The sequence below is a fragment of the Lacerta agilis genome, chromosome 3 (genome assembly GCF_009819535.1).
Source record: "Lacerta agilis isolate rLacAgi1 chromosome 3, rLacAgi1.pri, whole genome shotgun sequence".
Lineage (NCBI taxonomy): Eukaryota > Metazoa > Chordata > Lepidosauria > Squamata > Lacertidae > Lacerta > Lacerta agilis.
This window is the reverse complement of record NC_046314.1, coordinates 55,044,671-55,063,187: the sequence shown is the minus strand read 5'-3', so window position 1 is coordinate 55,063,187 and position 18,517 is coordinate 55,044,671. Positions and strand designations below refer to the sequence as shown.

The 18,517-nt window shown below is 40.2% G+C and overlaps 1 protein-coding gene across 1 annotated transcript in view; it reads left to right on the top strand.

Moving 5' to 3' along the window:
* The window catches only part of PTPRK (protein tyrosine phosphatase receptor type K), a 332,596-nt gene that overhangs the window by 188,929 nt on the left and 125,150 nt on the right, over positions 1–18,517 (top strand). The window contains 1 exon segment of the mRNA XM_033143751.1: positions 11,559–11,852. Within this exon segment, the coding sequence (XP_032999642.1) occupies positions 11,559–11,852 (294 nt within the window).

The window sequence follows — 18,517 nt, the reverse complement described above, 5'->3', positions numbered from 1 at the left end:
ATAAAGAGGAATGTTTGCACTGTCATGTAATGATTACAGGTAGGTAGCCGTGTTGGTCTGCCATAGTCAAAACAAAATAAAAAATAAAAAATTCCTTCCAGTAGCACCTTAAGCTTGTTCTTGGTATGAGCTTTCGTGTGCATGGTATCTGAAGAAGTGTGCATGCACACGAAATCTTATACCAAGAACAAACTTAATTGGTCTCTACGGCAGGGGCATAGAAAGGGGGGGGCGTAGGGGGCGGTTCGACCCATGTTCCATAATGGAGGGGATGACAAATTATCAAGGAACAATTAAAAACTTTTTAAAAAATAAAAAACTTTTTTTAAAAAATGTCTGCTCCAAAGGTCTTAACTTACTATACTAGGGATTATATAGCTATATATGAAATTTCATTCATATCGGTTAATATCTTGACCCTCCTCCACCAAAATAGCTGTTTACTTGGCTGTTTTCCTATGTCGTGAAGGCTGAAATTTCAGTTCAGTGGAGCACTTACTGTTCCCAACCCTAACCCTGTGGAAAGCCATCTAATTAGACTTTAATTTGATTTTGTGATGTTTTTAGGAGGTAATTTAATTATTGTTTGATTTTATACCAATGTTATGTACCTGATGTTAGCCACCTTGAGCCCAACTTCGGCCGGGGAGGGCGGGATATAAATAAAAGTTGTTTATTATTATTATTATTATTATTATTATTATTATTATTCCTTTGTAAGAAAATATGAAATAACGTAAAACCGTTTTTGCAGGGGGTGGGGATAAAGGGGGGGGGGTGACAAGAAATTTTCTGCACCGGGTACCACCTGACCTTCCTACGCTTCTGCTCTAAGGTGCTACTGGAAGGATTTTTTATATTTTTATCATGTAATGATGGCAGTAAGTGACCCTCTCTGAGGAGAACATTCCACAGATGGGGAGTCACCACAGAAAAGGCTCATTCAAATGTGCCCACAGAGGCCTTCCTTGGTACACACAATGTCCCCAATTTCCTTCCACTGAAATTAGACCTAGAAAGCATTCTTTTGTAGCCAATGAACTACATTGTGGTGTGCCGTTGGTTGTGGTGTGTGCGTGTGTGTGTGTTATCCACAGCAGCTTCTCCAATTTGCAAATGTGCCCATAGGCCCCAAAAGGTTGGTAGCCGTTATTATATAGTAAAGTCCTGTGTTAATTTACCAAAACCGAGAATTGGCTAAAAGCAACTTGTTACATGCAGCACAAAAACTTTGGTTATGTAACATATATGCGACCAAGCTGCTAAATACATTGCACGGCTGAAGGGCACTTAAGTAAATCTTATTCCAGATACTCAAGTCTTAGAGGGCACTTGGACCTCATTGACTGAGCTATGTAGGCTACTCTCATGGTGTATATGGTGTTGTGTAACAGCCTGAACTTCCCTGTCCTGTTGCTTGTGCTGCCTTTCTTTTTCAGATAGTCAGTAGACTAAAATCAGAGCACAAATCCTCAGGCTTGAGAGCCAAAACATTTCATTTGAGTACTGCATCTCTTAGAATAAACAAGCTTATTTTTACTACTAAAATTAAACTTTATATTTCTATGGCAAATTTGATCAGCGTGTTGGATACAAATTGTGTATACGTTTGTAGGAAAATAGGCTGTAGGTTCCATAAATATTTTGTAATGAAGCAAATAGCCAGTTGACTATTCATATCCAAAATGTGCTTGGTTAGGTTTTCTTGAACTGGTAAACACCGATATGTTTAAATTATAAAACTATCCTTGCATGATGTGGAAACTGTTAAATATGGTTATTTATAGTGAGAAGAGTGTTGTTTGCTTGCACTGACTGTTTAATGACCCAACCAGCACTGATGCACATACAGATACAGATTATAAGAACTGATGCAATGGAACTGTTCACTTCTGAGAACAGATTATATTTAGCTGTGTAAATCTATTAGTGCAATCCAGACATCACCATTGCTCTTTGAATTTGTATCTGTTCCTGTAAGAGTGTAGAGTGTATTCATGACTTGCTCAGATTGTCCATATTTAACAAGAAATTAAGTCATGTTTATAGGTGTACTAAAGCATAACTAAATCCCAGTTTTTTATTGTTCTTAGATTTTGTTGCTAGCTTTGCTTTTCCCTTCAACCTCTTCCCATACTTAGGTTTGTTTAAAAAAATGAGTGCTTGGGGAAATACAGCAGGAAGGCTTTCACAGTATTTATTTAAATGATTCCTATCTGCCACTCACTGTTGGGTACAAAAGAAAAATCTACTGGGTTTGACATCTCTGTAGTGTTGTGCTGGATTGGTGAGCCGATGTATGGTAATGATGAAGAAGGAAGCCGCTTGGAATTCAACCTAGATGGTAGAAAATGCAAGATGTCAGTGAAGCCATATATTAAAGAGAATTTGAATTGGAAACAGAATCCCAGCCTGCCACTGGGGGCATTTTGATCATTTTGATGTATTAAACTTTTATAGCAGCATTCAGATGAAGCTGAATTACTATACTTAATCTTGGGTGGTTTATGGTCTACTGAGGTTTTAAAGCAGATATTGTTTGAATGAGTGAATCTGGGGTTAATAATTATTTCCCCTTATTTTTGTACACTGGGTGTGTGCAGTGTGTGTGTGTGTGTGTGTGTGTGTGTGTGTGTAAACATCTTACAGTCTCAAATTGAATTGCTGACAACTTGAACACCCTGAAATGTTGAATACTGTGTATTGCGCCTGAGATTATTTTGTTTAAACAATACTATATGTCTGTGTTTTGTGTGTTCATGGATGTGCATCCACCGTATGCTTGTAATATTGGATATTGTGTGCATGTATGTGCATCAATATAAAAAATGCACCCATGACATATATAACATGGTGGAATAAAGAAGCAACTTTACTTTTTCCTATAGCAAAAATCTAAATTCTGTATGGTTGTCTTCTTTGTCAGTAACCACAGATGAGCTTTCCAAGTCCTGAACACGGCAATAAAATAAAAAAATCAATTACTATTAGAGTGGCACTCTAGGTTAGAGGCATTATGGGGTTCACACTTGGTTTTGCAACAGGGAGATGATACTTAGCTGCAAATCAGGCATGATGCAAAAGATGGATGAGACAGAGTTCAAGGAGCAGTAATGTGAGGGTCCAGCGCTATCTTTCCAAGCTGTCTCAGCAGCATGATGGATGGCTTGGTAGCAAGAAGCAATAATACTTGATGATGAAAGATTCATCTCCAGATCACGAGCCACTGCAATGCCTACCTGGCTGGTGCTCCAGCAACACAGTGATTCCTGATTTGTTATAAGGATCTAAATTACTGTACTTAAGCAAGCAAACCAGGATGTTCAATTAGGAACCAGTTTGGTTGGGTTTTTTTTGGCAGCTGCTAATGAAGAAGGTAGTGTATCAACCATTCCTGCTCATTGTAAATGTAATTACCCCATATTTATGCATAGTACTTGTTGATGAGATCTTGTAAGCTTATGCTAATATGGTCTGTAATTTGTTACCTCTAGAAATCACTCTCTGTGTGCCTTCTGGTCATTATCGTGAAACATGATAAATGATCTCGCCCATGAGGTGTAAATGAAAATGAAATGGATAATTGGATGCTATGTCTAAAATGTGGCTGGAATAGTTTTTTGCAATTATAATTATTTTTTCCCCTCTTCTGGTTTGAAATAAGGTGCTTTGCTATGTATCAGTGACCTTTAATCATCTTGGCTTTTGTATTGTTTGAGAATAATTTTTCAACAGATGGAACAAGGCATGCTCAGAATAGTTCCCTTAAATCCTTTTCAAACAGTTTCAAATATTTGGCTGTTTAATAATTCGCAGGAAACCACTAATCATGACTTTCCTAGCATAGTTTATAAAAATAGTACATTTATGAGTACTTTGCTGCTGCATCTATGATACTCTGTTAAACTATAGTTGGCCAGTTATTTATAGGGTCAGTGCAAATGTATATGGATGGGTGAGAGAATGGCAATGAATTGTCCAATGTAACCCACACAATATTTCATATATTGGGTTAAGAGCATACCCAGGTTAGGATTAACATATGTGCAGATGTAATGCCAAACCATAGCTAGAAGTGGAGTTGTTGGCAGTGCATAGTCCTCTAGTACTTTACCTATCCCTTTTTATTTAAGAGTGACTGGATAGATAGATGATTGATAGATGATAGATAGATAGATAGATAGATAGATAGACAGACAGACAGACAGACAGACAGATAGACAGATAGATAGAATGCCCTCATAATATAATTATCTAGGCAACCTACAATAAATTAAATTTAAAGCAGGACTAAAAACATAACAGTTATGCCTTCAAATGCCACACTAAAATCCCGAACCAGCAAGAAAGACTAAAAGAAAAACCATGGTTAATGATTGGCTAATATTGCAGCTGCATACCAGCCCATGGAATGCTCATGATTCATTGTAGATTGCCATGACTACAGCTTTGAATATTGTCCCATCTTCGTAAACAAAGCAAAATGTATTGTGTAGGAGAAACTTGTGTTATGTCCTGATATATAAATATTTATATATAATTTATGAGTTTTATCCAAGAAAGAATTGGCTTATCTGTGTGACCCTTTCCCATTTTTCTGAAAAGCTTATCAATAATTCAAACCAAATGAATTATGAGAACCATAGGGTTAGAATACTTACCACTGGGAAATCCATTTATGCTGACTGTGGGAACAAAGGCTGACAATGAAGCAAAATATTAGCACTGGTTTGTAAGCAAAAAGTGGCCTTCTGGTTTTTGGAATAGTATAGCAGTTGTAATTCGGTAGCATTGTTAGTATTTTATTATACTAAACTAAGAAGAAAGGTGAACAAGTTTTCATGGAACACCAGTTTCCTTGTGTTTTATGTGTTTTATGGGCATATCCAAATATTCCCGAACCATCCAGATTGCTTGAGGCCAGGTTTAGAAACTGTGAAAAAAGAGAGAAAATATTGATCCCTGTAATGCAGAGGATGTTTGCCTTAGTTTGCTTAGGTTTGGTGTCAAATCAGGTTGATCACATTCTGCTGCTGAAGAAGAAGAAGAAGAAGAAGAAGAAGAAGAAGAAGAAGAAGAAGAAGAAGAAGAGTTTGGATTTGATATCCCGCTTTTCACTACCCAAAGAAGAAGAAGAGGAAGAAATAAATTTGATGGTGAAATATTAAAATATAAATAAGCTTGTTTCTTTGAAGTTGGAAATTTGGTTGCAAGACAAACAAAAATCATTCTAGCTCTGTTACCCTAGTTTATTGCCAGATCTTTAGGCTTGATTATTATGGAGACATTTCAACAGTTAGTCTGAGACTGCATTAGAAATGCCTGCACCCATTAGAGTGGCACAAGTTGGTTCTAGCCCTGACCCTGCTCCACAACCTCTTTAAGCGCTTATGCTTAGCTGGGATGTGTTCCTGAACTGTAATAAAGCCTCTTGCTTTTCTGGACAAAGGTTGGAGGTGTGCATGTATAGAAACTGCTGGTTTAAATTGGCTGTAGCAAAGGCAAGAGTTGCATCTTTTACTCCACCCATTCTTTGTCTCTGACCTCACCTTACCTCAGGCTCCCCCCCCCCACTGGCCCGTGCGCACACACACACACTGATTGCTGCATGGTAGAGAGTAGATTGCAATGATTCCCGACTCTCAATTGTTTAATAATGGCAGCAACAAAAGGACCCCTCTCAAAATTGCCATCAAATTATCCTCAAATGATACTACTGAAATGAAAAAAATCTGGGGGAGGTAACCAGAAGTGGTGGCGAGAGGGTTGCTTGGAAGGACTGTGAACTCAAAAACAAACACTTGGCCTCAGAATTCTTCAATTCTTAGTGTATGTCTTTTACACTTAGGCTGAAGTGAATGATTGCTTTATTTAAATGAGAAGGTCACATGTGCAATGGACACGAAGCGAATCCTGCTTTTAACTTCTGCTGACAGTGCCTAGTGCTAAAGGACTGTTCCTTTTTTATTATATAAGGACAGGTTGTAAAATGATTGCAGTAGTGTTTCAAATTGAGGTGGATAAAATGCCATGTTGATGCGCAGGTTGTGAAATTCAATATGCAGGAGTTAGCAGTTTCTGCTGCAAAATCATTCTTCGTAGTTCAGCATGCCAGGCAGTCAGGAGGCATTGAGTCACTAAGATTAAACACTCCCAGCTATCCAGTTGGGTATGACTTTTGTATGTTATACATAAAGTTGGCATGTTAAGTGGGGGCTTCCATGACTGCTCTGAACGATGGTGAACACACACACACACACACACACACACAGAGAGAGAGAGAGAGAGAGAGAGAGAGAGAGAGAGAGAGCTCTGATTTAAAAATATATATATATAATTTTTTGAGAATACAACTTCAAAAAATCAATAGGATGTACAAATCTAAGGAAAACAAAAACCATTACTGAATTTTGATTGCTGCTGGGAACTGTTAGAAGTCCCAGAGGTTGCAATCCTAAATTCATCTACCTGAGATGTGTGAGACCTGCTGGTGAAGAGTGGGTAATACATTTAAAAATGATAATAATTCCAAGTCATGACTTAACACTAAGTTGATGAGCACATCTCTCCTCTTCCTGTGTGGCTGGGAAGAGGAGGAGGATTTGCAAAGAATTCTGCCTTGCCATTGTCATGCAGACCAGGAATCCTGGCTTACAGCAAATCTGATCAGTTTCAAAAGCAAGCCAACTTCAAGCCATAAGTTATGATGCTGGCTTGTTTAACTAACTGCAGTTTAGTGTAACCCAATATTATTGGCTTTGTAACAAGTAAAACTAATTTCCACAGGACTTTGCCTCCTGGCTGTGCAAGGGGAAGAAAGAATGGGTGAGACCAGCTCTTTAATTTTTACATCTAATCCACAGAGTGCCAAATGTTGGTTTAGTGTTACATGTAAATGCAGCCAATACTTGTTCATTGTTATCTCTGGCTTCTTGCCCTGTTTTGGTATCATGCCTTTTACTTAACTTGCACATAATATTGGGGTTTCTGGGGGCTGTGCTGGATTTTCATAGGTCACAGTCTATGGCTGGACACTTATGTAAACACAGACACTGCAAGTCTGCTTGTCCGCATCTTCCTCCCCCTGGTCATATTTGTCGCCACCTGTAGGTGAGGAAAGTTACCTAAGTACCCTGCAGTTGGGAGACAGAATCTATGCATCTTCTACCTCAGACACTTAGTTGTGAAACATTTAATTAACATGGCAGGGGGCAAATGCAGAGGAGACACTGCTAAGCAGCTGAGAAGAGGCAGAACTGAAGGGCTGCTAATCTCAGTATGGCTGAACAAAAGTAGTCTGAGGAGAATGCTGTTGTGTGCAGGTCCTGTTTGTGGGCTTGGCATCTGATTGGTCACTGTAAGAACAAGATGTTGGACTAGATAGGCCTTTGACCAGATCCAAGAGGACTCTTCTTTTTTAATTGTATAGATCTTTGTTGAATTTTAACATAAAAGTTGACAGAATAAAACATAAAACAGGTAATTTAGAAACAAACCCCACCCCATCTGGGCTCTTCTTATGCTTTCTGTTTCCAGTCGGAATGATTTTGGGTGCTGCAAAGGCTCTGCTTTTTGCCGTCTGCAGCCACGTGGCTTACATAATATGTTGTTATCAACAAATCAAAGGGCAGGCTATTGAGAGTTTCTGTACACGCTTAGTAGCATTCTCCTTCGTGTCTGAATGAAAGCCTATACTGCATAATACAAATTGTAATAGAAATGAAAAGAGTCACAACATCTTGTTGGTATGGTCTCTGGTGAAATTGTTGAAAAATCTGCAGATCTGGATGAATGGAGTTAACAAATCCTGTAAAGCGGTTGTCCACCTTTAATGGGCACTTTTTACATTACCATTTTAGGCAAGGTGCTGATTTGGGAACTTAATTTTTGGAGTGGTTTGTGGAGGGGATTTCCCAATAGAGTGCCCAGTGGGGTGTCAGGAGCAAAGGACAGAAATCTATGTTGCCCTAATTTTTTTATCTTTGTGCTGAACTCCTGGGATCACAAAGGTGCTCAGTGACTTCAAAATGGACAGGCTGGCTGTTGATTAACTGCCCTGGTCAATAGCCTTACATTAATATGGAATGTGATCTGGTAGGAAAGAACTTAAACCAGTATGTTTGGAGAAAGACCAGTTCAACCCTATCTCTCTTTCAATAGTGCTGCATCTTGGGGTACCCTTTCTGTCAGTTTTCTCTGGACCTCCTTAGATTGAGTAGGATCTCAATCTCTCTGTGTGTTTACATACAGAGACACACAACATCTGTGATTGTGACTGTATGCTTGTGTTTTGAATAGGATCCCATAATCCAGAGACGACTGTAGCAGATCTCCCACCTTCAACGTTAGCCCCATCCAACCATGGGTGGGGAGTGTGAAAAGTGGGGTGAGCGAGCTGGCTCTGCCCCTGCCCCATTGCCCTCCAGAGAGTCCCCACCCCCATGTTTTCTTTCCAGATTGCTATGACACCTGAGTAGACTTTATTTCTAAATTGATAGTACTGCTTGCAAAATGTGATACAGAATTAGTGTTAGCTACTTCGTGTCTTCCATAATGCTGCGATCTCAAATGTCCTTTTGGGGGGTACAAGAGTCAACGTGCTGGTCAATTTCAGGCTGCCGTTAAGGTGCCATATGTCTCTTTGCTGTCATTTTATATGCAAGTGCAGTTTTATCTCCCCTAGTAGATGATCTCAGTGTTTCCACAAAGTTGTAAGTGACATTTACCTCTGATGCTAACCACATTAACTACGAAATAAACACCATTTGGTTGTGGAAATAAATATAATAGTTTAACAGTAAAAATGAAAAAAAAGAAGATCCGCATCCATAACTGTGTACATGCTAGCTGCACCATGAACGAGTTTGTTTATTAAAAGAAGAAAGGTTTCTGCATACCGGTATCAGCCCCAGTAGATGCTCACATACCAGTGCCAGTGCCAGCACTAGCAGGCCCACTTTTGGTTCCAGATTAAACAGCGTGGAAGCAAACGTTTTTATTTTTTTAAAAATCATCACAGGAGAAAAGTTGTGATGCAGGTTTCCTAGTAGAAGGGATCCCTAGATTCTACGAACCTAAATTCAAAACAAACTAATTCTTCATAAGATTTCCCCCTCCCAATGCACAATGTATATTTAAAGCTAATTTGGACCTCCAACTGAATCTAATCTCAATGATGAAGCTAGCATTCATGATGACAGTTCATTTGCTGTGAAATTAAGATGTTAAATGTCAAGCTTATGAAGGTCAATCACATTAAGAACAAACACTAAACTGTGCAGAACACCATTCCACCAGCTCTGCCAGTGTGGAATTTTATTTTGAAATAGAGTTAAAAACGCAGGCAACATCTGATTCCTCAGAGAAGTTTTATAACTGATGTAGAGGCTCACTTTAGGCGTTTTTCCCACTGATTCATAATTGGGGGTGCCCTTAATCTTTGACTTCAAAGAACAGGATACTATGTTTAGAAAAATATACTTCAATTAACAGCATGCTTGTTGTCGATTAAACTATGCATTCATAAGGCTAATATATCACTGCATTATACATTTTTTCTTAGTTTGGAGGCACAAAGCATATTTTTATATTAGCATATACATTTTGGTTTTAGGCTCTTGAAGACAAGGAGATGTTTATAAAGTCTCTGCATGTTTCCGTAAATTATGCATGAATTTTAATCAGTTATTAAATGAACCAGTAATTGTTGAGCGGCATTATTAATATTCTTCATTACACAATACTCTATCAGAGCCAGAGGTGTGGTGTAACCAAGAATCCCAAAAGTACGCTAAACGACAACTGAAGCATGCAGTCCCAATATACCAGATAAACTTTTCTGATGTTACCTAATTAAGTCTCCTATTAATGGTTCTCATTCCTTATTCTACAACCCGAGCTATCAAATATTCCCCAATTATAATTTCAAAATCCAGAGTTTACTTTCCTATTGAAAGTAGCCTGAAACTTTTTGCATCTTTAAACAGAAGTTAGTGGGCAAAGTCTGAGGCTGTTAGACGTTGGGTTTATATTGCACCATTTTCATATGTATATACCACGACAGCTTTATATGTATATAGCCTCTAGCAACTCTTAATTTAAGGAGACAGAAGGGGCTCATCTTTTAGCTTGCTATCCCGTTGCTATGACTCACAAGGTTCATTAACAAGCTCTAGCGGATTATCTCAGCAAATCCCAATTCAATTTCTGAAATTATATTTTCGCAAAGTATTGCATGATAGGAGATAAAGTAGAATGTGGACATACCACACAGTGTCATAGCTAGAGCTGGACCATCAGGCCAAAGTCCAGAGCCCTGCACCCCAGGGTGTTCCAAGTGACCACCCAGAGAGCAGCAGTGGCCAACAGGCCAAGACAGTAGCACCTAGGCTGGTGGGCATGCCAAGATCCACTAACACTGGTTGCCACATCATTCATTCATTCATTCATTCATTCATTCATTGCATTTATATTCCACCTTTTTCCTTCATGTATGCATGGTTCTCCCCTTCCTCATTTAATCCCCATGACAACAATGCAATGTAGGTTCCCCACCGCGATATACACCTGCTGAGCAAGAAATGATAAGAAAGAGGAAAGCCTGCAAAGGGGAAGGTATTGAATCAAGTGGCAGGGGGTGGTTGCTTACCAGGATTTATTTATGAATAAATCTAAATAAAGCTGGGACACGGGTGGTGCTGTTGCTGATCAGAAGGTCAGCGGTTTGAATCCCCATGATGGGGTGAGCTCCCATTGTTCGGTCCCACCTAGCAGTTCAAAAGCACATCAAAGTACAAGTAGATAAATAGGTACTGCTCCAGCGGGAAGGTAAACGGCATTTCTGTGCGTTGCTCTGGTTCGCCAGAAGCAGCTTTGTCATGCTGGCCACATGATCCGGAAGCTGTACACCGGCTCCCTCGGCCTATAGAGTGAGATGAGCGCCACAACCTCAGAGTCGTTCGCCAGCAGTAGATGAACTTCAATGCAGTAGATGAATTTCATGTGGGGCTTACATCCAGTTGTTCATACAGGAGACACAGAAGGATGGAGTTATTTAATGTTCCCTAGTGTTTCTTCCAAGAAATTAAACACATGTGGGATATCCTAATAGATTATTTAGGTTAGATATTTTTCTAGTTGTCTATCCAGCTTTTTGGATTTGCTGCGTTGCAATACTGCTGATTGTGAAACCCCCGTGTGCCTTGAATTTAGCATTGATGCCTAATTAACTGAAACAAATTAGCCAAAATATGAGCCATCTGGAATGAAAATGAAGCCTTTGTGTTTATTAGTGGATTCATTTTATTCAGGAAAGTGTCTGTTGCTTTTAATTGCTTCCTGAAGTAAATCACTCCTAGGCAATGCTACTGTAGGCAGAGCCTCCATTGTTATAGTTTATTCTCTCTGTTGGTCCCCTAGTACTAGGCAATTTAACAGAAGTATTGAAATATATTCAGTCGTTTCAGTTTTTATCAGCTGATATTGTTGTGTGTGTTAAATATTCAGGCCTATGCCAATATTTATCTTTCTGACTCAGCTCTTATAATTGTGTCTCACAGAACCACCTCGACCAATAGCACCCCCACAACTGCTTGGAGTTGGACCAACTTACTTGCTGATTCAGTTGAATGCGAATTCCATTATTGGAGATGGGCCAATTATCCTAAAAGAAGTGGAATACCATATGACAACTGGGACCTGGACAGAAACCCATGCTGTAAATGCACCAACTTACAAGCTGTGGCATTTGGACCCTGACACAGAGTATGAAATTCGTGTTCTTCTAACCAGACCTGGAGAAGGTGGCACTGGTCAACCAGGTCCTCCGCTTATCACCCGGACCAAGTGTGCAGGTATTGTTTGTTCTAGACTCTGTTCTGGATTTACTGTGATGTGGTACTGCTAAAACCTAATTTTAGAATGTGCTTATTTATTTCTGCAACCCATATGTTTAGATCACCTGTGCTGGCTTTAGAGTTCAGCTAAGAATTCAGCCAGTAGTAATTTCTCAAAGGGAAGTGGCACCTTTCTTCTGTTACAGGGGATTTCCCCCACCCTATGAGAACTGGTGCACGGCCGTAGCTAAGAGTGTATGCTGTGGGCCAAGTAGCTGGAGGTTTATATACAAGCTGTGCTATGAACTTGCAAGGCGACCTTAGCAAGCCACTCACCCTCCCCAACCCCCAACCCCCATTCACAATGACTTGAATTGAGAGGATTTCTTGTGAAATGGAGTTTCACTTCCTTCTCGTCCCTGCTGTGGTCTTCTGTGGCCCCAGAAAAGCAGTTACTGAATAGCTCGGAAACGACCTTTGGTTTACTTAAGTAGCTTTTACGTAAGAAGATCATAGCCAAAATAATTAAAATGTGATTTCGGAGTTCCCTGTCAGAAAAGAGAGTTGCATGGAAAAAATGAGGGAAAGTTTGATTTATTGTTTAAGCCATGGGTAGGCAAACTAAGGCCCAGGGGCCAGATCTGGCCAATCGCCTTATAAATCCAGCCCGCGCATGGTCCGGGAACCAGCACGTTTTTACATGAGTAGAATTTGTGCTTTTATTTAAAATGTATATCTGGGTTATTTGTGGGACATAGGAATTCATTCATTTTTCTTCTTCAAAATATAGTCTTGGCCTCCTACAAGGTCTGAGGGAGAGTGGACCGGCCCCCTGCTGAAAAAGTTTGCTGGCCCCTGCTTTAAGCATTTAAATATTTTTTTAAAAAAAAAAAGGTGATCAAACCTAGGGATTGCATGTGTCAGAGTACATTCTTCTGCCCAAGTCTGTTTCTTTGCCAAACTAGCCTATTGGTTTTTCTTTACCATCACCTAAGATTGATGAAATCCTGATGAACATACAGTTCAGGCCGGGATACATGGGATCGCAAGCAACAGTGCTCCATCCTGCAACTGTGGTATCATGTGAAAAGCCCTAGACCTGCAGGAAGACTAGCAGCTCTGAGCAACTTTAATGCTGGTTTGGGAAAGAGCTACAGCTGGAGTGGAGAACCTCTAACCCTTGGGTCAAATTTGGATGGACTGCCAGTCCCAGTCCCCCCACATTTAGCCTTCTATGCCATTTCCCTCAGGTGATACCCACCTGCCCAACATCTGATGTCAGATGTGATGTCTGATGTGGAGCTGGTACATGGCTGGATCATCTGGTCATGCACTAATCCCTGCAGAAAGCAGAATTTAAATCCCCACACACCAGCTACTGCTTAGTGTGGGTGTGCAAACGAGTTGCCTGTGGAGAAATCATTGGCACACCTGAAAATAATTTATATATATATATATATATATATATATATATATATATATATATATATATATACATACACACACACACACACACACACACACACACATATATATATATATATATATATATATATATATATATATATATATAATTTATGCCCTGACCATCCGGCTGGGCTTCCCCAGACACTCTGGGCAGCTCCCAATCAAATATTAAAAGCACAATACACCATTAAACATTAAACACTTCCCTAAACAGGGCTGCCTTCAGATGTCTTTTAAAAGTAGGATAGTTGCTTATTGCCTTGACATCTGATGGGAGGGCATTCCACAGGGCAGGCGCCACAACGGAGAAGGCCCTCTGCCTGGTTCCCTGTAACCTTACTTCTTACAGGGAGGGAACTGCCAGATGGCCCTTGGCGCTTGACCTCAGTGTCTGGGCAGAATGATTGGGGTGGAGACGCTCCTTTAGGTATACTGGGCCAAGGCTGTTTAGGGCTTTAAATGTCAGCATCAACACTTTGAATCGTGCTCGGAAATGTACTGGGAGGCAATGTAGGTCTTTCAAGACCAATATTATGTGGTCTCGGCGGCCACTCCCAGTCACCAGTCTGGCTGCTGCAGTCTGGGTTAGTTGTAGTTTCCAAGTCACCTTCAAAGTCACATAGAGCGTGTTGCAGTAGTTCAAGCAGGAGATAACTAGAGCATGCACCACTCTGGCAAGACAGTCTCCGGGCAGGTAGGGTCTCAGCCTGCGTACCAGATAGAGCTGGTAGACAGCTGCCCTGGACACAGAATTGACCTGTGCCTCCATGGACAGCTGCGAGTCCAAAATGACTCCCAGGCTGCACACCTGGTCTTTCAGGAGCACAGTTGCTTCAATCAGGACCAGGGAGTCCCCACAGGAAGCAGGGTTGAACTTGTCAGCTGATGCACAGTTTAATTATGATTAGTCTCTGTCTCCCCATCCACTCCATTGGACCTACACTGATGGGACAAGCCACTCACCAATCACTCAATGAGATCATGATGTCACATGGCTGACAGGTGGGTGGTCCTGCCCACATGTGAAAGTTGGCCCTCAGTGTGGGGAAATGTGGCCTTGCTGAACCAAAAAGGTTCTCCACCCCTGAGCTGCGAAATAGGAATCAATTTTCTCACATTAGTAGGTGGCCCAAGAAGGAACAGTGTTGCTGTATCTCCAACATTGCTAAACAGTTGCATGAGAACCCAGTGTCAGAGGTGGTCTTATAAATAGAAGAGCAGTGGTTTTGTACAAGCTGCCTTTACAGTTCCATTGCTTGTTAGCAGAAGAAATCTCAACAGCTGCGATGTTACAGATGTTGAGCATTTTCATGGGTCACTTTAATTGTGTAGCTCACAGCAGCCTCTGTGCCTTTCCTTCCCCCTGGAGTTCACGGATCTCGCCGCAAGTTCCACTTCCAACGTTCACTCTAATTGTGGGGAATCAAAAGCACAAGACACTTGTGATTCTGCAAGTCACAAAATTAAAGCAACTCATGAACTATCCGAGGATCGTTGTTTTTAGCGGAGTAGTCAGTTTGGTGCTCCCCTAGGTAGGTGGGCTATATTTAATTCTGAAAGGGGAAAAAAAATAAGAGTTTGTAAAAAAGTTGAGCAGCAACTGTTGCAAACATTCCTGTGCTGAATTTAATAAGCTGTATCTCGGTAAATGGGGACACCTGGTGTTGATAACACTTTATTTTGAAGATAAAGTGCCATGAGAATTTCCTATTCTGTGTCTCTGCCCTAGACAAACTATCCTGAAATTTGAAATACACAATGTTATTGCTACCCTAGGAATCATGTGTCAACCTTGGATCAGATGACACTTGCTGAAATCTACCCGCTGTTAAAGGGTTCTCACTTCTCTTAAATATTTTAGGCATTGGCGCAAACTTAAGTAGAAGCTGGAAGTAACTTTTTTGATTGGAGCATTAGAGTTAGAACTGAAAAAAGAATCATTTGCCTCTATTTTCCACTATGGCATATAGGGGAATGAAGCACTTTGCTCCGGAAATATTGGTTATTCTTATCTTGAGCCTGCTATGGTTTGATAGACACAATTAAGTATGTTGAAGTTATGGTATTTTTAGAAATCACCAGTATATTGTTGATGAATGAGATGTGTAAAGTAATGATTGGATTAAATCAAGCTTAAGGGTGTCATCCAGTGTCTCATGACTGGACCTAACATTCTTCTCTGTTCCCTGCACCCTCCCCAGATTTCTGCTCAGGAAGTTTCCCCAATTCATTGGAGGAGATTTTGAGTGTTCATGGGGGGCTGCAGGTGAAACGATAAGAAAAGGGAAGTCCCATTAGGTCAGCTGAATGTTTCTCTTACATCACCATAGCCAGGGTCCTCTGGAGATTGAATTAAACACAATTTAAGAATAAAAGTTGATTCAGACGTGTTAAGTTAGCACTGTTGTCATTTATCGATACTTGTTTTCTCCCAGGCTCATAGTCACATGGGGCTGGGTAATGGTGTGGGTCTAAATTAAAACAATGTATATCAATTTCCACTGTTGTCCTACAACAATACTGGAAATTATGTTCAGGAAAATGTATTGTGTCTTCCAGATACCTTTTCAGATAGCCTCTCTTTCCATTGTAAACCCATTAAATAAGATATTAATAAAGCCATGAAAAGGCACTTCTAACTTGAGCATCAAATGACAAAGTTGATCCAGGCTGTGTAGCTGCTCACTTCCTGCGGGAAGCCTGTAAGCTGGGCATGAGCTTAGCAACACTCTACCCATCTGTAATTCACAGCAACTAGTATTTATAGGCATTCTGCCTCTGAAATTAGAAGCAAAATATAGCCATTGGGGCTAGTAGCCATTTATATCCTTATCTTGATTATGTAATCTCAAAAATATAGTGGCTGAAATCAAATGAAAGTTTAATATATAGCCTAGTGTGCTTTATTATAGAGCTAGATTTTGCCAAACATTTTTTATTGGGCCTCAAAGATTTATTTTTAGTGTGCAAAGGATGTGGAGCTAAATTGTTAGCAGGGATATGTTAGAAAACTGCTGCAGGCTGTTCTTACTTTGAAGACAACACTATTTTTTAATTTTAAAATAAATTGAAAATGGACTTTACACAATGTTGATATGGCAGTTAATGTTTTGACATTTTCGCAACTCCCATCATCCTCAGTCAACATGGCCAGTTGGCCAGTGTCAGGGATGATGGAAGCTGGAGAACCAGAAACATCTGGAGGGCCACAAGTTGGCCATCAATGGTCTATTAAATAGTGCAATGTTAAGCATCCAGTATACCATAATTTATCAAGTAGCCCAGCTAAACTGATTTGACTGTGATTTTAGATCTGGCAGATGGAAGCATTTTAAAATTAACTGATTTGCCTTCAAAAAACTTTCATCACAAAATCTGCTGAGCCTATGGGAATTCTCCGTATGCAGGAATCCATAACAGAACTGCATGGATGAGTTCCCCTCATAGTTGAATTCAGAATCAACCTGTCGTAATAATCTCTTTGGGAATTTGGGTCTGAGACATAGCAGTATCCATGTTCTGTAATTTAACCACCTGTCTAAATTCTAAAAGACAAGTCGTTCTGCTATGATTCATTGGGAACAAAATTCCTAAAGGGCTACAGTATCAAAAGGGCTACTTGTAGCTTCAATCCAATCTCATGAGGCTGTAGCAACCAGAGAGTTTTCTCAGACAGCCTAAGTATATAGGGAAGCAAGACAATTCTGAAGGCACTCTGATGGCTGATTCTTCAAAGATTTTACAGGCCAGAACAAGCAACTTAACTTAAATTAATGATGGCAACAGCCAGGATAATATGCTCATTACAAGACACCCTGTTCTAAAGCCAGGCTGCAGTGTTTTGGAACAGCAACTTCACGCTGCACAAAGTGAGAAGATATACAGTGGGACAGGCTTTCGCTGTGCACTAGATTGTGGCCATAAATAGATTCCGAAAGAGACAATGTTCAGCAGGGGTGTCATAGTTTTGGGTACTAATGTATGCATTTTTTCAGTATATGGCAGTGAAACATAAAATCAGTGGGTAAATCTTCAGTTAATAGTAAAGTTAAATAACCACAGAATAAATTTAATATTTATACAGTTTGGCTTAGTTAAAAAATACTGGCTTGGTTTCCAGATCATAGTTTGAAGGAGGTGGCAGCAGAGCTGGAGGCAGAGGGGCTGGACACAGTCTTGGAACCACGAACCACCTTCGTAGATCTGATGCACCTGCCCAGAAAGAGCAAATGTGTGCACATGCAGTAGACCCTTAGGGCTGGAGAGTGCCATGAGTGATCTTGCCCTGCCTCATCATTCAAAGCTTGGTGTGAGGGGCATGTCAACTGTTGGGCCATCTTTGTACATACTGTTTGCTTATGAACCTCTAGCCTTCCAGATGCACTTTGGAATCTTGATTTCTGGAGCTTGTCCTTGCTGCTAAGCCTGTACCATTCTTAGCTTGAATAAATATCTATTCCTTATTCAGGTAGGTAGCCATGTGGGTCTGAAGCTGTCAATATATATATTTTTTTAAAAAAAATGTCCAGTAGCACCTTAGAGACCAACTAAGTTTGTTCTTGGTATAAGCTTTCATGTGCATGCACTTCTTCAGACCATCTATAGATACAGAAGATAGATAATCTGAAGAAGTAGATGCACACTATTGGTTCCTTATACATGCTTAACAGCTGCTGTCATTGAGTTTGGGGAGATTTTCACCATGTTTTGAAAGGTTCGAGTTCACACACATAGGGGAGGGGGGAAGCTGTTTCGCTATGGTATGCTAACACCTGCACTCAAAAGTGATGAAGAAATACAATAAATTAATATGTCTTGCTAGTTGCAATGTTGTACACTACACAGATTGGCATCTATAATTAAGAGGATCATTGTGAAGTTTATACTGAATTTCAACTTTCAAAAAAGTTGGACTCCCCACCACCCTCATTTGTCATGACTGGCTCTTTGTTAGGGAATAGATCCAGATGAAGATTATGCTATATTATTTTGAGGTCCTAGAGAGGAAGCAGAGTATGAAAGTGGCTATAAGTGCAGGGAAGTTGACACTTCAAATACATGAATATAATGCAGAACTGCACAGTCCACTTCGAGATTTTTCTAGAGCAGGGGTAACTTTTGGAATTTAAGATGGACCTCAGATCTAGAACTGCTAGAGAGACCTAGAAAGTGATGCATGTGAAGATTTCTATAGCTGGTAGTAAAACTCACATCGG